Source organism: Crocodylus siamensis, chromosome 8 (genome assembly GCF_052110815.1).
Source record: "Crocodylus siamensis isolate JL-2025a chromosome 8, ASM5211081v1, whole genome shotgun sequence".
Taxonomy (NCBI): domain Eukaryota; kingdom Metazoa; phylum Chordata; order Crocodylia; family Crocodylidae; genus Crocodylus; species Crocodylus siamensis.
Window position 1 is genome coordinate 9,130,181 of NC_143402.1, and position 22,900 is coordinate 9,153,080.

The window sequence follows — 22,900 nt, forward strand, 5'->3', positions numbered from 1 at the left end:
TTTACATGGAGGGTAATTACCCTCCTGGCCCTGTGGGTTATGGAAGAATGTCCTAATGTTTCCTCCAACACCAGTAAGTGCAGCTCTATTGGGAGCACTGGCATAAACTGGCCACCAGCCTTTTAGTCACTGTGACATTTCAACCTGCTGTGTTTAGACAGGGGTGGTCCACAGTTACTAATGTGTCCCTCTGGACTGACAACAGCCCCACGTCATCCACACTACAGCAACAGGGGACCATTTCAGTCCAGACCTCAGCTCTGTTGTGGGGAAAGCACCTGGGATGCACGTGCAAGGACTTCTACTGTCACTTCCTGTGCAAATCCTGCTCCCCACTCCTGACACAGTTGTCAAATCAGCTTTGCCTTGCCCCCTTCCAATTTAAAAGCCTTTTTATATCTTACTCCAAAGCACCAGTGTTTCTTCCCTTCCTTCCTTTTCTCCCATATAAATTTAATGAGAAACTATGTCGTTATTTATTAGATTTATGTACCATCATTTCCATAAAAAGGCTTAGGGTGGCTTCCAGTAAAAGACTAAATAACTTATAAAATTAGATAGAAAACTAAATAAGAAACCTCTATAAGAGCAAGAATAATCACTTCCCAGCAGATCAAGGAAGTGATTATTCCCCTCTATTCAGCACTGGTGAGGCCACAGCTGGAGCACTATGTCCAGTTTTGGGGCTCCACTATAAAAAGGATGTGGACAAATTAGATGGAGTGGTGAGGGCCAGGCACTGCCCCTCCTCCACCCCCCATGCTCCCAGTCCCCCAAATAATATTTTCTCCCATTGCCTATGGAGAAGACTGAGAGAGGATTTAATAGCAGCCTCCAACTACGTGAAGTGGGGGTCCAAAGAGGATGGAGCTGGACTGTTCTCAGTGGTGGCAGATGACAGAACAAGGAGCAATGGTTTTGAGTTGCAACAAGGGAAGCTGAGGTTACATATTAGGAAAAAACTTACTCTCTAGGAGGGCAGTAAAACACTGGAACAGGTTACCCAGAGAGGTTGTGGACTCTCTATCCTTGGAGGTTTTTAAGACCCAGCTTGACAAAGCCTTGGCTGGGATGATTTAGTTGGGAGTGGTCCTACTTTGAACAGGGGGTTGGACTAGACGTGACCCTCCTGAGGTCCCTTCCAATCTGAATTTCTATGATTCTATACCAAAACATAAAATCGTAGAGAAGTAGGGCTGGAAGTGACTTCCATGGGTCTAGTCCAACCCCCTGCCTGAGGTAGGTCCATCCCTATCCAAACCAACCTATGCAAATCCATAATCTAGCCTCTGAGTAAAAAAAAAAATCTACCATCAACCCTGATGCAACTCAAGACATAACACCCTAACCTGCCATGGATAAGGCAGGGGGATGAGGGCAGCCAACATGCTGCTTCTGTTAACAGTTGTTAATGTATGCTCAAGAGATCCCAGGTAAAGACCCATGCCCCCCACTGCAGAGGAAGGCAAAATCCATATCTCATCCCATACCAGCCCCCAAATTCCTTCCTGATCCCAAACACGGTGATTGATCTGACCCTTAACAGAGAAGCAAGACCATCTAGCCAGGAACCTCTGGCTTTGTCCCAGCAGAAGCATTAGCATAGCCCAATTAAAACCCCCCCATCTTGGCTGCAGTCAACACCTAATGCTCCTGGGGATGGCTTAAAAAAAATAGCCCAGGTTAACTTGGGTTGCTAAATGCTTGCCAAATAAAAATGTCTTGCAGCACTTCCATGTCTTGCAGGACTTCCAGAAGATATCTAGGTTTGGACTCTGACAAATCTCAAGCAGGAAGGAGTTGCACAGTATAGGAGCAACCTCCCCCATGTTTTGGCCTAGAGCACTTGGTGCACAGGTGGCACCTGCAGGAAGCTGTTCTCGGCTGACCCGAGGGATCAAGGTGGGATGTAAGGGAGAAGCCAGTCCCTTAGGTATGCAGGGCCAGATTACTTAGGGCATTATAGGTCCTTCTCCTCCACAAATCAGGGGGTCTGCCCAGCACCATCAGCTCCATCTTGTCTGAATCCAACTTCAGCTGGTTCCACTGCAGTCAGTCCTCAATTGCAGCCAGGCATTGGGTAAGGAACAAGCTTGCTGGGTCTGGGTCAGATAAGAGAGATAGAGCTGGGTGTTGTTAACATACGGATGACACCTCATTCCAAATCTCTGTACAATCTTGTCCAGTGGCTTCTAATACACATTGATAGGAGGGGTGACAAGTTGGAGCCCTAGAAAACCCCACAGGAAAGATGCCAAAGAGGAGACAAGCACTTACCCATTACAGTCCTCTGGGACCTCCCTGCTAGCGAAGAGCAAAACCAATTTAGAGCTGTCCCACAAAGCCTCACCAGGTCATGTCATTGTTTTATTAGCACTTCATAGTCAACTGTATCAAAGGCTGTGGAAAGATGAAGTAAGATCAGCAGGGCCCAATTTGCCCTGTTGATCTCCAGGGAAAGATCATCAACCAAAGCCACAAGTGTGGGCTCTGTGCTGTGCCCAGGATGAAAGCCAGACTGGATGTGATGGCATCCAGAGCTGTCAGGTGACCACCTGATCATCAATGACATTGTCCAAAAAGGGGAATCAGTGTCAAGAGATGGGTCCTTGAGTAACGGCTGGACAGGTGTAGACTTAAGGAAATCCAGCACCTTGTTCTCCTGAAGGGAGGCACTGACAACCCAATCTCCTCCAGTGGCTCCAGTCTCTCCCTTTTGGCTTTTAATAACCCAGGATGGGTATGGGTCCAATTCAGAAGTGGTCGCTTGCCTCCCCCTGGGCACAACCTCTTCATTAGTGGGTGAGAGCAATTGAAACTGGCCCATAAGAAATGGACAAAAATAGGAATTCCCCAACCATGAACTCTGACTCTGTAACTAAAATGGTGGTTCCCCAAGCCACGCTGGATATGGACAGTTTTGTCTGCAAAGTAGGTGGCCAACTCATCATGTCAGACTGTAGATGTCTTGATCATCTCCATCTGGAAATCTAGGTTAACTACGCCTTTCATCACCTGGAACAGTTTTGCCAGATGGCACCTGGTAGATGCAATGGCAGTGAAGGAATAAAGTTTCTTTGCTGCTGCTACTACCATGACATAGTCCTTTAAGAGGGATCTGTGTTGCAATCAGCCAGCTTTGATGCAAGTCAAGAGCTACCTGTGCTCTGCCTCCCCTCCCATTTCAGCTGCCTCAATTCCTTTGTGTACCAGGAAAATCTATGCTGCTCCAGGGGTGGGAGCAGATGCCTGGATACTGCTTTGTCTATGACTGAGGTCAGTATGCTATTCTGCAGCTCATACAGGCCACTGATGGAGTAGCGGTCAAGGTCAGTGGGAATGTGTCTCAGAGTATTATGGAGTTTCAGTGGCTCCATGAGTCCCTGGATTTGGACCAACCTAGCTGGTCCACCACTCCAGTGGGGGCATTGGAGGTCAGGGGTCTGTACCTGTAGAAGACAGTGGGCTCACCATGACAGAGACATCTTAATGACACCCCCAATAATCAGAGCCCCTGTTTCCAGGTAGGTATAAAACACTAGGTCCAGCGTGTGGCCTGCCTCAAGTATTGGCTCAGTTATTATCTGGGAAAGCCCTATGGTGGTTGTGGTGTCCACTGAAGTCCTGTTCCAGTCTTGAGGAACCAGCCTCAGCACGAATGTTGAAGTCACCCAAGACAGTAAGTCTGGGTGCCCTCAACACCACTTCTGAGATCAGCTCAGCTAGCTCTGGCAGTGGGGCGATCAGTACAGCAGCAGAATCTCCAATCTATCCCTGGCCTCTAAAATGAGGTAGATACGCTCCGTGTTGGGCAAGTTAGGCACTGGACAGGTCATATCTTCTTCATAGACCACTGACCCTCTGCCCCACAACTCTGGATCCTAGATTGATGCTGCACTGAGTACCTGGCTGGGAGCACCTGGGCAAACACTGGCCAAGCCAAGTCTCAGTGACATGTGCAAGGGCAGCAGCCTCATCCCGGATAAAATCAAAGATGCCCGATGTGTTTTACAACTGCAACAGCAACGGGTCAGGATTTCCACTGCCCATAACTCTGGAGGAGGGGAAGGACAAGGGAAGAGGCATAAATGCCTCCCTCTATGCCCCGGAGCATGTTTTCTCCTCCACCCTGCTGCCATATCTCCCCCTTCCCCAGCATGACCCTGATAAGCTCAGATGCTTCTCCACTGCAATGCTTGCCACCTTCCTCCAGCTCCTAGTAAACACCACCAGGTCCTTGGGTTGACGGTCCACATTAGACCACAAACTCCCTTGGGGAATGAGTGGTTTGGTGGGGAGGGGAAGGCCTGAGCTGGACAGCCAGGGATGCTGACTGGGCAGAGAAACAAGCAAAGAAATGTCCCATCCCACCTCTCCCTCTTCTCCCTCTCTCAGCCAGGGAAGTCCTCTCCCCTCTTCCCTAGTTCCCACCCCCTGCAAACCTGTACCCCCCCACTGGGGTTGTCATGGCTGTCCCCCAAATCCACTCACCCCCCCCATGTAAAATCAGGACCCTTTACTGAATGACCACATTACCTTCCTCCCCAAAATGCCCTGTTCATGTAAACCACCTGATCCTCGGGTCCGAGATTGTGAGACTCCAAGATGCTGGCAACATAACTGGCACTTCCCTTTAAAAGCAGGCTTTCACTGCAGCAGAAAGATGGGTTTTCCCTTCAAAGGAACGAGGGGCTTTTGTTAATCATTCTACTTAATTATAGGTGCTTATCAGACGGAGAGTGTTTAAAAAAAAAAAAAAGGCTCAGTGCTCCAGTGCACTGCAGCGGCCTTCAGCCGGACTGCGTGCCAGCCGCAGGGGCTGTCCGGTGCACGGGGCCTAATGCAGGCCCGGGCGGGCCTGAGGTAAAGACAAGCGTCGGCCCTGGCGCAGCGGCGGCCCGATGCGGGCGTGGAAAGGTGCTACCCCGAAAGGCCGCATGGTGGCACCATCTGCCAGCTTTCCAGCTCCTGCCTGCCCCCAACTTTTTCTCAGCTTCGTCGGACAACTTCAGGCACCAGTAGTTGCGGGCTGCCCAACTTCTGCGTCGCTCTCATCTCCACAGTGGAGCATGGGGTCGAGTGGTTAGCCACAGGCCTATGGCGCGCAACTAGGCCCGCTCACAACCGGCGAAGTCCTGTGTTGCTGCAAGAGGGGCACTGACTGTGAGGTGCTTGATTACTTGGGACAAGTTGAGGAAAAAGCGGGGACGGCGGGTTCATAACCAGTGCTCCCGGGGAGGTCGGAAAAGTGCCTCCTCTCAGTCAGTCATGGTGGGCCGTAGAACCGGCGCCAACTCTGGGCAGGCCTTGCTTCGCAAAACTGCGGGTCTAACCCTCCTGGAGCCGCCAGGCCCTACAAATGCACCACCCTAGCGCCCCAGGGAAGGGCAGCCAGCGTCCTGCTGCCCCCAGGAGAGAGCCCAGAGGAAGGCAGCCCCGTAACCCCCTCCCGACCCCCAGTGTGGCCCTGAGCGGAGGGGCGAGACGCGGGCCGCTAGCCAGGCGCCAGCAGGAGCCCAGCCCGAGCTGGGGGGAGCCTGGGCCAGCCCGGGCCGGGAAGGCGGCTCCCGGGAGCGGCGGAGCTGCCCCGCGGGAGGGGGGGCGCGGGCGCACGTGCGGCGCGGAGATGCCGGGCGGCAACGGGAGCTGCGCGGGCTGCGGGCTGGCGCCGAGCCCGGCCCCGCTGCTGCTGGCCGCCGTGCTCATCTTCACCATCGTGGCCGACGTGCTGGGCAACGTGCTGGTCATCCTGGCCGTGCTGAGGAACAAGAAGCTCCGCAACGCGGGTGAGCCGGGTCCCTGCAGCCTCCCCCCGCGCCCCCTCCGGCCCTGGGCTGAGTGATGGGCCGCCGCGGGGTCCCTGCCCCACATGCAGCCCACCCCCGCGTGTCACCTTTCCGAGGAGGGGACCGAGAAGGCGACGGGCGTCCGCTTTGCCGTGTCCCCACCAAGCCAAGCGAAGAGGCGGCGGTGCCACGGAGCCGGGCGCAGGTGGCGGGGTGATGGAGCCGCAGCCCGGATGCGGGTTTGTGGCTTTTCTGGGAAAGCGGCTTTTTGTCTTCAAACTTTTTTCCATGCGCCCAGTCTGTCTGTGTGCCAGGGACTCGGTCCTGCGGTCCTGATTCATGTGTGACGCTTGCCTGAGAGGGAGCGGGAAAGGTTGGTCTCCAAGTGAGCACAGACCTGCAGAGAGGAGGGAGGAGGGCTATGGGGCGGCTGAGCCCTTACTTGTATAGCTCTTCTTGTATTATCCTGCTTTCTGTGTATTTAGCCAACCTCATCTTAACGCTGCTGTGCTTGTTAGTGATCAGACGGCATCCACAAGTTAGGTCTTCCGCTTGCTTGTCAGTGGATAATTTGAAAGTTTGACAAGGATGCGTGTTTAAACATTTCAGGCATGCGTGCCCACAAGCTTGCAGAAAAGGGTTTTTTTTTGGCAATTTGTTGTTAATAAAAGGTACCTCTGAACCAGTAGTTCTAAAGTTTTGCACTTGTTTTAACATTACGCGTTGAAGATGTCTGTGTTTGGTCTGAGCAATCCTGATATTAGTCACGTCTAAGCATGGTGTGTGTGTGTTTTGAGTGTGGATTTTTCCTGCCATATTCCAATTTTGTGTTTTTTTGTTGTTGTAAAGCATTGGATATAAGCTGCACAGTAGTGAGTTTGTAAGCTCTTCATCGTGCCACTTAAAAATGATAGACTTTAAACTGTATCTTGGTGCGCCTCTGTTTCCATCTACAGCGAGGCAGGGAAACTACGTCCGGATGCCTCAAAGGTTTAATAAGCTGCAAGTGAAGTTGCCACAACTTTGTGGTGCATTTAACAAAGTCATTAGGTGCAAGGGGGCACATCTGTTATTCCTGGGTGAACCTGTGGGATCTAGTCTATATGGCAACATTGCACTATGTGTATAGGAGTTTAAATTTACTCAACCCTGAACTCCAGGTTGGGGAAGTACTGCTCTGATTTTGAACGTAGAGAGTTTTATGATCGGGGACCCTGGGAAGGAGAAACTGCGAACTCCTTAAATACAGCACATGAAAGAGTGACAACCAAGTAGTGACATTCATACCTGAAACAGCCAACACAGCGTTCAGATGTAGCATCTGCTCTTTCTCCCTCAACCCTCCTGGGTACACAGGTCCTAGCCAACTACTGTGCAACTTGGTTGTGAACTTGCTTAGGAAGAGCTGGCCAAGAGGCAACCGCAGGCTATCGTAATGGAAGGTGACCTTCCAGATCTAGCACAGCCAGGGGTCAGGCCAGGATATGGGACTGAAATTCACAGTTGAAAGGGACTGATGTCCATACAGTGCCTATATGTACGTACCAGAGGTACTGCTGGCCTGAGTGGAGTCCTGAGATATCGTAGGGCACTTTGATTTTCCTGGTAAAGTTGCCTTTTACTTCTCCCAGTGCTGTCATAGTTACACAAAATAGCAGTGAATCATTTTGTGGGGGAAGAGGGCTCATTTGCTTAATTTAGTGGTCTGCGACTGCCCATAGCTGAGGCAGTGTGCAACTTCTTAGACAGGGATGAAAGGCTCCTGGGGGACTTGTTGGACAGTGAGCCGTGTCTGTGGAGTGATGTTATCTTGGTGATTTATGCCTGCATTCTCACGAATGCTACAGGTGATTACCAGCATGATGCTCTGCTACTGAAATACTTTTGGAAACAAAGGTACAAGTGTCAGTGCCAAGCAGTGCCATGAGACCACCCATTCCTCCTGACTCTTACTCTTTCTGTGTCCTTATTTATTGTGCTCCATCATGTATCTCTGCACAGGGGGCTGAATGCCCTAGGTAGTGTTTGTCCAAGACCAACCAAACAACCCCCACATCCTCTCCAAAATACATCTTCTCCCCACTTGTATCTGAGTGATGTGTATGAGGTGTGCTGTGAGCAGCTCTGCCAAATGGAAAGGGGACCTAGTCCTCCTCCTGGCAAAAAGTGTGGGCAGCAGAGGGGACCCTCAGGTTGAAAACTATAGTCCGAGACTTCAGGACCAGAACAGCAGCTAAGGGTTTGTTCATTAAGGGAGAGAGTGGATTTAAAGCACAGTAGCTATTTCTGAGCAATTGTGTGTGGACTCTCTCCTCTGGAATAAGTCTGGGTAGATGAGACCCACGGTGGAGCAAGCAAGGCCTTTTTTGAAGGGAATGGGAATTGGGTGGTGGTGAGAAGCGAGCTTCGGAGGGGAGCCTGAGTTCCGCTGCTCCTTTTGAACAGCTCTGGCCCGGGGTAATCCCTGAATAGCTCTGCCCCTTCTCTTCTCTTAGTAGCAGCAGCATCTTCCTCTGAGAAGTTGCTGTCGTTGTGCTGCAGAGGGGGAGATCTCATATTTTGCTAATATTTTGCCCGCTCAGTCTTGCTTACAGATGGGCATAATTGCAGTGCCCATGCTGTAGCAACTCTGCTCTGGAGTTAGATGAATCTTGGTAGGGCTCCTACACTGACAGAGCAATTACTACTTTCACTTACTCATAGCATCTGTGTTGTTTCAGGGCTGGTTCATATTCTGGCCCTTCAGTTCATGGATCTAGCACATACAGTATATTACTGTGTGCTCCATATTATCGCTCCAGAGGTGAAGTTAAACGGAGCTGAGAGACATAATGAGCCTGAATCTTCTCTGAACGTGTCCTTATGCCACTGCAAAGGTATCTTTCTTTGGGAGCGCTTGTTATTACTCATGCAAGAGCATCTGCGGAAATGCTGGCTCTTACAAATGTGAGCTGTTAATCAGCTTTTCAAGTGTAATGATTTCTGAAATAGTTCTAAATTGGCCCTTGATGGAGTTCAGCAGTAGATTTTAAGTTCATACCATGGAGTCTCCTCTTAGTGAGGTCTATCACTCAGAGAAGTGTCAGCCTAAAAACTGCAGATTTTCCTCTGAACTCCAGCCCAGCCCCTTCTAACCATACAAGTTTCCAGGACAATCCTAAAATGAAATGTGTGTGAGAAATGTGGGCTGCTTTGTATATTCCTTACCAGGGCAGGATTTCTGCACCAAATGACCCAAACATTAGACTAGTAACTCTTTCGCTGGCATGGGGCATAGTGATTTTCAACTCGGTGAGCGTGCATGTGGATTTTACAATGAAATCTTAATCCAGATGCACAGTTTGCCTGCAGAAAGGGTGCGCGGCATGTGTTCTCAGGGAGCTGCCAGTGGCCACTGTGTGTCACCTGGAGCAAGGTAGTTAATCTGCCACCTGCTTGCTGAGAATCCTAATACTGGACTCAGATAAAACCTCCGGTGCTGCTCACCCCGATCACCTCTTCCAGCGTTTAGAGAGTTTCCTTGTAACACACTTGAAAATGCAGCATTTTTTCCCACACAGGCAGAGAGTGTTTGGTGTATTAGGAATAGTGGATCTGAGCATATGCATTTGTTTTGATTGTTTGTCAGGTGGCTTGCAGAGCCATTCATTATAACCGTTAGAAATACAACCCGGATCCCAGCAGCTTATAAATGAAGGGGAGATTTATGCAAAGGTGTTGTTTTGTGGCTTCTTGAAATGGATTCCATCTGAATTGTAGGCTGTGCCTATGCAATGCAGCATGTGGGTAGTCATAGTCTGCTCCCACTTCATGAAGGTGTTGCTGTTCTCCTCATTTGCACCCCTTCCCACGCTGCCAGTGATGCCATAATATGGCTTCTGGTACCTCCTGTGAAAGGTACCTCCTATATATTCCTCCCCAAGGACACCTGCTGGCCTCCGCCTTTTATTGAAGAGTCCTTACTCTACAGATCTCCATCTGGGCTCTTCAGAAGTGATGTTGGAGATGGTTAACCTCTTCCCCGTGTCCACAGCAACAAACTGGACTCTCCAGTTGCCATGCTTTAAGGTAGGTTCAGAGGTAAAGATCACTTCCACACCACGGACCATGCTAGGAAGTGCTTCATGCCAACCTGGTGTGCCCAGTCTACGTGCGCTGTGCCCCAAAGCATAATGTAGTTGCCTCCAGTCAAGGCTAGGCAGTCTCCAGTAAACCTTTGCCTTTGAGCAGTTGTGCCAACATGTGCCTAGCACTCCTCTTGGTGACTACAGTCTGTTTCAAGTGTACCGTGCTGCCCATGGTGTGCCTTTGCTGGCATAGACCTGCCCTTGGTGGCTGTTCTGCCAAAGCCATGAATTGTGCCTGTCCATTAAACAGCCTCTTAACTGTGGAGCTGTGTCTCTGCAGCAGGGGCAAAATGAAGGCATCAGGTTGAACTGAGCTCAGCATCCCCTGGCATAAATACCCCTGTTCCTGAAAGTTGCTTGTCTGGGTTTCTGTGACTGGCCTGCCAAGGGACTCAGGCTGGAGGTTTCTGATGAAAGTATGGCTTGTTGGAGGCACAGACTCTCCCTCCTGAAACCCTGGGTGCAAGGCTGTGCTGCATGCTGCCAGTTAGTGCTCATTGCACCAGGGAAGGAGCCTTTGCACCAGACAATCTCTGCTCATCCCGCGCCCTGCTAAGGAGCAGGTGTGGGGGGATTGTCCCTCTAGCTGGGATTCCCATATGGAGTGGGGAGGGGTGGACCACAGCAGCGGGCAGCAGTGGAGGTACATGCACCAGGATTCAAAAGTGAGGGCTTGGGGTAGAGTCACATGGAAGAGGATGGGGCACTTATGTCAGGGAGGGCAGGGCAGGGCAAGGGCTCACAAATAAGTGGGCAACCAGCATTGGCTTTGGGAGTAGAGAGGGGTTGGAAAACAGTGGAGGGCAGAGCAGGGGCAATTCTGTTTGAAGCGCAGGATTGCTTTCCCCAGAGCTGTGACTAACTTCACTGCTTAGGCTGCTGCTGCAATCAGCTGCAATAAGCCAGAAAGTGGGTAGTGCTGCTGGGATATCACAGGGATCAAACAGAGGTCCCACAGGGCAGGATGGCAGCAAAGGGAGCAAATGGCTCAATTGCTCATAACTAATGAAGCCTCTGGTGAGGATGGTTTAGCAGATGAACTCAGGAGACATCTTTGCTATCCTTGAGTGGGATTGCTCAGTGAAGCCAGGTGGGGTAGGAAGCAGAAAGGGGAGGAAAGAAGCATTGTGCTTTCTCTGTGGAAACAGCCCTGCCAGGGGAGTTACTGAGTGGGCACACGAGGTTGGTGCTCAGAACACAGCCTTCTTGCCTCGCTGGAGACCACTACATGGGTGTGCAACACTTTGGGGCCAAAGTTAGGATGAGGGTATTCCCTACACTGCCCGATGCTCCTTCAGACCCATTAGCCCTGGATAAAGGGGCCTGGTGTCACCTCCATAGTGTGAGACCTGGCAGAATCGTAAGCAGATGGCGTGGGCTCACTGCTGGTACTTGTCTTGTGAAGTGCTCAGCAATCATGAGATTGGCTGTTTGGTGTTTGCAGCTGCTAGGAAATGGCTTTTTTTTAGTGAAAGCTGAGATTCTCATTAATCACATGAGCTGGGGCTTTCCTAAAACTGCCAAATACTGAACAGCTGGTGATAAAAATGGTGAGAGATGGGAACTGTGTGGTACACAATGGCAAGCTGTTGACCTTCCCTGGCAGCAGTGGGGCAGTATTAAGTATGAGAGAGTTGAAACTTTTCTGCACACACAAAGCAGGTGTTGCCGCAGTCCCGATAACCTTCGTTGGAGATTCCTAGGTAAAGTCTCACTTATTTCCCCCTGGCTTGCTGCCTCAGTACTTGGCCTGCCGTGTTCATGTGAAGATCTTGTTCCTGCAACTGTTTCCAGGGAAATAACAATGGGGTAAATTAAACTGTACGTGTCCATCCCAGGGCTATGAGCCTTGATGGACACCAGAGAGAGAGAACAGCCCTTGCTACAAAGAAACCCGGTGGCCCAGGTCCTGCAGCGTGCTGGGCACCATACTAGGGGTGTTATCTGCTTTCGATTCCCACTGGAGTTAAAAGCAGATGAACTCAGCTCCTCGCGGGACTGGGCTCCACATTAGACTGTACACAAGGTGGAGGGAAGGCGGATATTAAGAGTGAGGCAATGGTGTCCCTCTAAATCCTTTTCCAAACTGCTTGCTTTGTTCTGTTAAACAGATAAAGCCCAAACCTGCACTCGGTGACAGCTCGATGTTGCTGGCTTAGCTGTATTGAATGGCTCTGAGAGAGGCCCGAGTGTGTGTGGTTGGGATCCATGGCTGCTATGAGCACAGTAACAGAGGCTTAATCAACTGACACATCTTACATTAAGATTTATCATGCAGATATGCTCCCCTGGGTTAGCCAGATTAAGAAATGCTGACCTCCTGGCGAGCAGCTACCTGGTCTCTGTTGCCTTCAGGTCCAATTATTCTGGCAGATTACAGACGAGAAATGCTTGCCTAAGGTCATTGTGTCAGGGAAGAAACAAACCATGAAGGGAGAGAGATTTAAGCTGCTGCATTCGCTGTCAGTTCGTGGTGACGTGAAATTTCCGTGCATCTTGTCGGGGTGGAGGAATGATATTCTCTGCTGGAAATGTTTTGGTCCCCAGAGAAGTTATGGAGAATTCTGCACAAGCAATTCTTTGGGTAACTTCTGGCTGGGGATGGAAAGGATGAGACTGGCCTGTAGCAGGCTGGTGAGGAAGAACTTGTAAGGTGGCTGCTGAGTGTATCTCGGAGGGTTGTTATAGAAGGGCGGGGGCTTCCTTTCAGAGGAAGAAATACTCTGGAAGAATGAGAACACAATATATGCCATGTCTCGTGGCCATTCAGCTGGTCCTACTGTTCCTAGATGTGCCTTTCTTCACACCCCACTTTGTTGTACATTAATATTGGCTCAGATAACTTGCATTGAGGGGGGGACTGGATGGGGGAAGGTGCCATCTCCAGGGCTTTTTAATATACCTGCGTCACATCTGACTCAGGAAATCCAAGTGGAAGTGCCAATGCAGGGAGAGTGTTTGGCAGCCGAGTACAGTTCTGTATTTGGAAGGCCCAAGACACCTTGTTGTCTGAGTTTCTGATCAGTCTTCTCTTAACCCTCAGTGTCTTTGCTTCCCAAAGGAAGATTTAATCCTGTGCTGGAATCCTATTAGAATAACTGAGCACATTGGGACTGGCAGGGCACAACGCGTTGTAAGCAATTCAGCGGCAGGTCTCCTTTTCACCTTGGCCGCCTGGCTGCAGCCTCACAGAGAGTACTTTTTTTTGTTCCTGTTTGTATAAAAGGAGAAGAAGGTTTCCTTTAGGTCAGAAGACTGTAAGGGGTGAGTTGTGAAATCAGGGCCTGAGAACTGTCCGAGCCCCAAATCTGTGCTGGGGACATTTCAGTCAAATTGTTGTGAGCACCTGGCAGGTGTCACCTGGGTTCTCCAAGGCGCCAGTCCTCGCCCTCCTTTGCTGCATGTGTTTTGGGTAAAGCCTCCCTGATCTGAATTGCACTTGCTCCTGGAGCAGTCTTGTCAGCTTCAGTAGGTTTGTTCCCTTTTAATGCGACTTGCATGAGTGAAGGATTGTAGATGGAGCTCTTTTTATAATAGAATTGCCAAGCTGCATGTCCCCAGCAGCTATCAAAGTCTGGTCTGTGTGAGAAAGCTGCCAGGCAGAATAACAGCCCTGTGACTACACTAGCCTAGGCCCCTGCTTTGAGTCTGCTGCAGAATACATGGGACTCTACTCCAGTTCTTACACTAAAATGAAGTGGGCTTTATCTTTGTGCAGGGGGCATACATGGCTAACAGAGTTATGCTGCTGTAGCTCTGCAAGTCAGTTAGACTGTGCAGACAAGCTCGTTTTCATGTTGCCTCTCCCTGAGATCACAAATAAGACAAGACCATCCTAACAGCATGCAGCGCTGCCCTTCTGTTAGGTACCACGGTGGATGCCAGCCCTGCTGTGGGAGGAGTGGCCTGGTGCACTGACTGGTGCCCTTACCTTGCTTTTCACTTTTGCTGGGGCTCCTCTTCCTGGACTTCCACCTTCTCTTGATGGCTAGAGCACTCCTCTCTGATGTGGTTTTTCCTCCATATGCTTATGCTCAGATTTCAGGCTGACCTTCAATCATTAAAATCACCAGACAGCCTGAGTGGTGCAAAATGCAGCTGCTTGCCTCTAGTTGTTGCAATGCCTGCAGAGACTTTCTGGTCGGTTTGAGTGATTCCACTGTAATCTGTCATTGCTGAACCTTTAGGTCAGGGGAGGTCAAACTCATCCAGCCCCACATTCCCCATGCAGGGGTGGTCTGGCACATGTCACAGCAGCACATGGGTCCAGTCCAAGACATGAGGACAGCACTGGGGGCTGGATGAGCCTATGGGCTGTGTTAGACATCTCTGATCTAGGGCATGCCTTTTTGGCCTGGCTGTTGTCATGTCACTCAAAATTAAGAGGCTCCTACTAAAGGATACATTGCACTGCTGGCTGTTGGGGTACCTCAAGCGAGGGTCTCCATCTTTGGTACCTGTTTGCTAGAGTGGTCCAGTATGCAGAAACAAATGGCTGGGACAGCGTGATGTACAGCTCTTAGTTGCTTTTGTAATGAAAGCATTTAGCTGCCATGCCAGAGTGGATTATAGGACTTGGCAAATGCCTTTGTGAACTAAAGGAGGCAGGCTATAATGTGATGTATCGAGTATATGCATGCAAGGGTTTGTATCCCACCCTTGACCTAACCTATTCATGGGCTCTTTCAGAAGGGCGAATACCAAAAAGAAACAGAGAAGAGAATTCAAAGAAGTGTGCTCAGATGACTTTGTGTCTCTTAAACCCTTGTAAGTACTTGAAAAACTCAGGTCTGATGGGATTGTAGGTGCTTTGCACTAACCATGATAAGATGCAGCATAAAAGATTTCTGATTCAGTTTTTGTCCTCCTTCTGGGCACAAAATGATCCACTTTTTAATAGATGGCTGTGCTGTAATGTATTTAAAATAGCAAAATCTAACAACAGATACAGGGTCGGAAAGAGAATTCAGTGCAAAGCTAGTAAAAGGATGCAATGAGTTTGAAGTCTAGTTAAGTTTATTAAAAAGCTGGCAGTGGTTTTGGTCTGGCCCTATTAGTCCCCTGCAATTTTTATAGGTTTGCAGTCTCATTTTGTAAAATATTCTGTGCTGCTTTGTTGCCGAGTGGCAAGACTGATTAGGAAGTTACTTCGCAGAAAAAGAGTAATATCTTGTACAAAAAGCTGTCAGATCCAGAAAGCAAATGTCTGTCTTTAAACAAAGATGGTGTTTGTAAGCATAGCAGACAAAGCATTGGTGCCTCTTAAATGGATCATGTGCCTTTGACGTAGTCATCTGTTGTCTACATAGTTCTGCCGCTGATACTAAATCAGTGAAGTGACTATTCTGACACTTCAGTTCCTGGTGTCTTGGAAGAAAAAGGCAAATTGCTTTGTGGAGTTTTATGTCTAGATGCAGCGTGTGAGTTCTGAGAACATGGGCGGATGTTGGGAGATATATCTATGACCTGTCATTCATGATGGCCCATGTTCTCTGAACACGCATACTGATCCTTGTTGTGGCCATGTAGCCCTGGCCCCTTCCCCGCCATCCACCCAGAGGCATGCATGCCAAGCAAAATGTCTTTGAGTGCCACACTCTGGTACCCATGCCAGGGGTTGCCTACCCCTGTCCAGAAGAATTAGCATACGTTTACGTGGCTCTGGCTGCAGCTCATATAGCCACAGCTTTAAGCAGTATGGAGCTCAGTACAAGGGGCAAACACCACCCAAGAAGCCAAGCGCATACTCAGGCCTCCTGAACATGGGTTCAGCATCTGTTACAGAGTTGCCTACAATCTCTGGCTCCCCCGTAGCAGCTGGTTTTAAAGTTTGAGTGGAGTAGGACTCAAAAGCCCCCTGGATCTGCCTCTGAATATGGCTTTGGCTGGGTGCAAAGGCTTTGGCTGGTGTACCAGGCTGTTATGGGGCGAATTGGGAAAACAGACAAAGCTGAAAGAGGAGGCAGAATCTACAGAATTGTGTCATGTACGTGTGGGTAGAGTAATGTCTGAATGCACTGAGTCCTGAATGCCAAGGGCAAATTTTGGCTGGTGTTTTACTTCTGGTACTGCAAGTAGCTTGCGGCTGGAGTAGGGGAGGGAGCTGAGTGGGGAACCTCTCCTCTTTAGTGTGTTTCCTGCCATCTTCACAGATCTGTAGATGTGGGTATGGAAGGCCAGTTTCTTCTCATCCCCCTGCTGGTAAGGTGTTGAGTGCAAGGCTGGTGTGGAAAGATGAGCAGGAAGGTCAGCCTTAGTCTTTTATGAGCATTTTATATTTATAGGAACGTGTACTGTGGGCAGGCATTGTGCTGACTGCCGAGAGGACCATCTAGGTTCTCCATATTATTAATAGTAGAACAACTGGGCACTCACGTATTGGAAAGTGATGCAGTTAATATGTATTCCCTCATGCTGACCCATGGTATCTACCTTCTAGGAGGACATGGTAACAGCAGGCACTAGTCACTCCATTGTAGACAGTCTCAGCTGAGAGGTTTGGTACCTTCCCTTTCATGCTTGCAGAGTGGACATACAGACAAGTTATCATGAGGTTTTACTGCGCATCAGCTGCTCTATACAAACTCATTTGCATGATAACTGGAAGGTCAACCCCAGGCACAGGGTGTGAAGACAAAACATGTTTGCTCTGTAGGTTTCTGAACTTACTTCAGAGGAAAACAGTGCACAGCATTTACTGAGGGGGAGATGCTTTTCCTCAGTATAAAGTTCCTTCTGAAGAAGTGAAAAACAAACTTACACTGGAGAAAGTTGTGTTGGGTCTCGTGTTTTATGTCCAGAACTGTTGTCATAATCGTGTTATATGTCAGCATGATTTTAGCTGTCAATGAGAAGTCACCAAGGTTTAACTTCCTTTAAGAGCATGCACTTACTTTTACTGGGAAGCAGGTAACTTTTACTGGGAAGTACCCATCCCATTTTATTTGCAGTAAGTAACTCGTGTGTTTGTATCCCTGGAGAATAATCTCTGTAGATAATGAGATGCTGGCTCAGGGGACTGTGATGACATTTGCACTGCTGGTAACTATCCTACACATGCTCTGTGAATGAGCAGGACTTCAGTGTCCAGCTCCAGCCATCTTGAATCTTGCATGGATGGTGCATGAATTCACTTAAAGAAAAAATAACCAAATGTAAAGGAGGATGAACTGATCCAAATTCCACTGACATCTAGAGAGAGACTAACCAAGGTGCTCTTTTGTTGAGTTCACATGGCAAGAGCCTGCTGTAGTGCTGAACACTTTTTGAATAGATATTGTATCACTGCTAAACCTCATTTGACACAGTTGTGTTCTGGGTAGCAGGCTATGGGAAGGGATAGGCTGGTAATCCAGGCAACTTCCATTTCACATTGTTAGTTGGCTCCATGGAGATAAAATCCTCTATTTTCATTCTTCCAGCACCCCAGGATGTACCATTCCTAGCCTTTCCCACTCCTTTGCTCCATGGCAAACTTTCAACCAGTGTGAACGCTACTGCTCTGGGGGATGGTGCTGGTCCCAACCCAACACCCCCTCTTCTCCCCAGGGAGCAAAAAATGCATGCAGTGAACCCACTGGGTCTCCGCTGTACCTCAGTGTGGCATGCACATATTGAGCCTGCTGGGCCTCAGCTCAGCCCTGGTGTGAGTGCTAACTCAATGCCCCTTGACTCGATCCAAATTCAGTGAAACATGAAGGATATTTTGGTCCATGTATTTATTTATTTATTTATTTATTTTTAGTTATATTCCTTGTTTCACTCCTTTCTCTTTCATTCCCTTCCCTGCCCGTTCACTTCAAACAGTTATTTTTCAAGACTGTTCCCCTCCTGCCCACAGCTCCAGCTGACTCCTATTAGCTCCGGAGTGAGGGAGGCCACAGCTTTGCCCCCCCCAGCATGGTGACTTACATGCCACCCTCCCTGCTCCTCTCCCACTCTGGTAGAGACCTGGCTTCTGTCCATGCCCCTGCTTGCCAAGCCCTTTAAAGTCCAGACAGTCAAAAAGCCCAAGGCTAAATCAATTCAATCTTCGCAGGTTTGTCTAAGCTGCGTAGACTGAACTGGTAAGCAATTGAGCAGACATTCACTTTTGATTCTGGAAATGCAGCCATATGCCTGCAGTGGCCCAGGCCAGAAGCTGAGGGTCCCTGGAGTACAACTCCCTGCTGGGCTGGAACAGACAGCCTAGGCCAAGGCAAGCCTGCCCAAGTGATGGGCAGGGGTGTATAGGAGGTGCAAAGCATCTTGGGATGCTGGAGGGCTGTGAGTTAACTTGAATCTGGAGGGAATCTAGGACAGAAGTTCAATAAACCAGTTTAGCCTAAATCAGGTAAGTCTGATAGTACTTCCATCTGGGTTTATTTTAAACCAGTTTCAGCCATTTTGAAAGGCGTTTGTGCACTGAACTTCTGGGCTAAGGACATAAGTTACACGTAAAACAGTTTAAGTAATCAGAAACCGGTTTAAACTTGTAACAGAATAGAAGTTCCGTGCAAAAAAACAGTTTCAAAATGCCTGAAACTGGATTAAGATAAACCTGGATGAATGTAGTATCAGACTTAACAGATTTGGGTCAAACTGGTTTATGAAACTTCTGTCCCAGACCCCTTCCTGGTTCAAGTTAAATCACTGTTCCCCGCCATGCCAGCATGCTTTCCAGCCCTGGTCTATGCTTTCCAGCTGTCTGCTCCGGAGAACAGGGAGCAGTGAGGGCTAGATGATAAAGCCAGGTGGTGGGGGGCTAAGCCCAGTTGGGGATGCAGACCAGTCTGGGGTGGATTTCCCTTTCCCCCCACAAACCCCATCTCGGGCAAGGGAGGGGGGTAAAAAAACCCCTTCAGACTTACTCAGACTTACTGCCTGACAAGGCATGTGCAGAATCATTCCCACTGCAGGCATGTGGCTGTGTTTCCAGAATCAAAAGTGAATGTCTGCTCAATTGCTTATCAGTTCAATCTATGCAGCTTAGACAAACCTGCAAAGATTAAATTGATTTAGTCTTAGGCTTTTTGACTGTCAGGACTTCAAAGGGCCTCAAACTTACTTCTGGCTGCAACTGTAGACCACAAATCCCAGAGGCACCTGGAAGAAGAACCATGGTGAGCAACCATGTAGAGTCCTGTTGCTGTGATTCTGGTCTGCAAATCCGAGAGACCTCGGGGGGCAGCAGGAAGAGGAAGTAAACATATAGCTAGAGAGCCCTGCTCTAGCCCTCCTCCCACTTTGCTTCTGGCCTGGGCTACTGCAGGCATGTGGCTGCATTTCCTGAATCAGAGGTAAATGTCTGTTCAGTTCTGTTTCAGTTTAACCTGCAAAGACTGAATCAATTCAGCCTCGGGCTTTTTGACTGTCTGTACCTAGCCCTGTTGTGTTACACATTTGAACCAGTTTCCAATCGCATATACTGGTTTACATGTCATTTCTGTCCCTAGCTTTACTGGCAAGTCAGCTGTGCAGATCTGAGACAGTATTAAGTCTTAACGTGTGTCTGCTCTGAAACTGTTCTAGGTTTATGATGGCACAATATTTCACAGACTTAAACACTTTCAAAGGTAACCTGTAACAGCTGCCAGAGTCTGGTTGTATTCCCAAACTCCTCTTACTGGTAATTTAGCTTCTCTCTACATAGTTTGCTTCTCTCTGCATTCTTTGTCACTAAATGCATCATAGTTTATCATTTTAATAACTCCTCACTTTGGAATTAATTGAGGGTTGCCCAAACATGCTAACTCTGATTCCAGACTGTCATTGTCAAGAGTGGATTTCTGTCGGGGAAGATCTTACTTTCAGATAATTCATTTAGATTCTCATTCTATATTTTCCTCATGCTTGTGATTGCCCTATCTCATTGATTGATACCTCCAATACTGTATAATGCTGTAAAGATCATATCCTGAGAAATTAGAAGCGACCTGAAGTTTAAGGTGCTTACGGAGCAACTTTGGAATGGAGTTTACAGGTGTTGCAAAAATACACTGTACAAAGACATAAATGACCTAATTTCTTAAAAGATCTTCTGTTCTCTGCTTTTTCCCTGAATAGTAACTGACCTGCTTTAAAGCAGTTTCACTAGTCATTAAAATGTACTTCTATTATTTAAAAAGCAAGCAGCAGCAAAAGATGAAACTCTCAAAAATATGCCTGTAGTATTTACAGGGAAAGGGGTGGCAGAGTGGATACACTTCCTTGTTGCCATCTCTACAGGCACCGGTTTGAGACTTGCTGAAGGTTGGCCCCAGCCCACATCTCCCTTGTGTGCTGTTGCTTATAGAAGCAGGTGTGCTTCAACTCTGCTTGCACAACAGCCTGCTAGGCTTGGGTAGATCTTTAACCTGTGTGTGCACACAAACAGACATATGTTGCCTTAACTCAAAGGCAAAATTTTGTGGGTTTTTAAATTTGCTCTAGCAGGCATATTTTTGCTCCATTTCCAGTACTTTATTTCACTGTTTATGAGAGAGAGGAGCTATATACGTCAATTATAAATCTACGCTCTTACGGCTAATCCAAAATATGCATTTCCTTGGTCAGGAGATTCATCACCCGGTCAGGGGGGCCATGTGTAGACTAAACGAGGGGCATGTGTGCATGACACTTTAAAATGGGTTACACGCTTTTGCACCACTTTTAATGGTGTTGGTGCTTGTATGTGTCGGCGGTGTATTGCACAGTAATTCCAGCCGCTGTAGCAAATTCGGTGGTGTAATGTCCTTTAAATGACTTGGGGTGCTGCAAGCTAAAACTCCTCTGAGGAGTTTTAGTTCACTTCCCTACAGCTGCTGAGTGAAGCACTGGGCTCCGTGCAGCTCAGGGGCTCTGCAGGAAGCCTGGTGCAGGCAGCCTGGTGGCAGCCGGGGAAGGCAGGCTCCACCCAAGAAAAGCAGCACGCCTCTTTTCTCCCCCCCACCCCCTGAAGCATGGCTGCCTGCCTGAGCTGTGTGGGGGCCTGGTGCTTCCCTCTGTGGCTGCAGTGCCCCCTGGGACCGCCCGAGCCAGATGCCTGCAGGCAGGTGCTGCCTGGGGGTGGGGTATTGCTGCTGCCAGAGAGGGAAGCACCAGCTCCCCCACCACAGCCCAGGGACCACTCCACCTGCTGGCAGCTCACCCTCTCCTCCCAGCTGCCAGAGGCAGGTAAGTTTGGGTATGTGCACGACACAGGGGTTTAAAGGGCCATAAACTGAAGTGGTGTTTTTAAAAACCGCTTCGCTTTAGGGCCCCTGTTTCATCTACACACGCCTGGGGATGACTGGGATGTGGGCAGTCCCAGAAAGGGGCATCTAATAATACAGCCTGCTCATACTAAGTACCAGATGAATGAACTTGCTTGAGTACCTGCAGGTGTTCATAGTAGTTCTACAGAGAGATTGGGTCTGGGGTCAAGCATCCTCTCTGCAGAGAGGGGCGGTATCTAGCACTTCTGGCAGTTGTGTTCCCTGAACAGAAGGCAGTCGTTTTTGGTTTACATGTCTCTGTTTTCTGAAAAAAGCTTCCCGTCAAAATTAAGGGAAGGATTTGGCTAGTAAATCACTAAGCTTTTAGGTAGAGAATTTTTTTTTGGCCCCAAACAGATGTTGGCTTTTGGCTCAAACGTTAGCACCTCCTAGGCAAGGGGTGCTCAGGCTTGCCAAATGACTAAGGCTCCCACTTGTGGGTCACCTCTGCTGCCACCCATCCTGCTGTCTGCCTTCTCTTCAGTGCTCTTTTGGAAGTGGACCAAAGCAATTTCACACTTGGGAAGTTATGTGAAGCCAAGAGTTAGGGTTTCACTTCATGAAAAAAATCTTCTTTTTCTTCTTAATCCTCCTCTGCTGGTCTGCTTCTTTCTAATCCTTTTCCTTAATCTTTAGGTATCCAGGTATATGGAGGGCTTGTAATGATTTCCTCTCTTGTTTTAATATTTGTTATGTCCCCCACCACTGACTCATGGGTGGGTAATTTCAGAGTATGTCAGTGCATTCATGTATGATAGCAGTCAAGTTTTAGTTGGAGTCGATTGCAGCCCAGAGTCTCACTAATGTTTTTTTTTAAAGGGGAGAATTTGCTTTTTTCCCTCTTAACTTTCCTTTTTAAAACAAACCACGAATTGGAGTCTGACATTGGAAACGTTCAGGGAGAGGCTGGACGGGCATCGGGCATCTGTGTGGGAGGGGACTGCAAATCCTGAGTCTGCAGAGGGTTGGAGTAGCTGACCCTTGAGATTCCCTCCAACCCTGCAATTGCATGAGACTTTCAAAGATAACACGAACGGCCCCCTGGAGCTCCGATTCAGAAATATAAAACTTCAGAGAATGTTTTTTAGGGGAGAGGGAGGAGGAAGAGAGTGGTTTGGTTTTCATGTCTAACCTGGTTTGCAGTTCAGAGGCTTCAACCTTCTGCAAAGCTGCTGCTAAAATGTTTAGCTGAGCCAATAGGCAAATAATAGGGTTGAAAGGCTAAGGATACAAGTTGAAGACATGTTGGGCTTCTCCCCACTCTTTGTTTATCCTGCTTAATTAGATTGCAAAGTCTTCAGGGCAAAGGTTATCTCCTATGTGTTTGTACAGAGCCTACCACAGCAAGGCCCCCTTTTTGCTTGGTCCTGAACACCTCCCGTAATAACAAACGAGTCAGAATCTTTCCAGTCTTTCCAAAAGCTGCAACTTCATTACAATAATCGTGTCGGTGTCTGGTGGGTTGTACCAGCGACTCCCCTCAAAATTAGAAAGATCAACCAGAGATGAGCTCAGCGTTTTGCTGCACTGGAGGGGAGCAGAAGTGTCTCTAAATGAGCTGGTTTGGGTAGATAATGGCACTTCACAGCATTGCTGCTGCATTTCCGTAGGGTGCGTGTTTTCATATTGGTTGGTAAACTGATGCTGACAAGTCATGACTGGTTAACACTAACAACTAGCACTAATGCTTTTGTTGCCCTCCCTAAAGTTAGATGACGATCCCAACACTTGTCTTGTTTACTCAACTAAGCCAGACAATGATTTATTACCAGCT

The 22,900-nt window shown here is 48.6% G+C and overlaps 1 protein-coding gene across 1 annotated transcript in view; it reads left to right on the forward strand.

Moving 5' to 3' along the window:
- Window positions 1-5,351: 5,351 nt before the first annotated feature.
- The window catches only part of GPR50 (G protein-coupled receptor 50), a 47,906-nt gene continuing 30,357 nt past the window's right edge, over window positions 5,352-22,900 (forward strand). Inside the window, exon 1 of the mRNA XM_090059815.1 lies at window positions 5,352-5,786. Within this exon, the coding sequence (XP_089915941.1) occupies window positions 5,360-5,786 (427 nt within the window). The 5' untranslated portion in view covers window positions 5,352-5,359. The remainder of the gene's footprint in view (window positions 5,787-22,900) is intronic.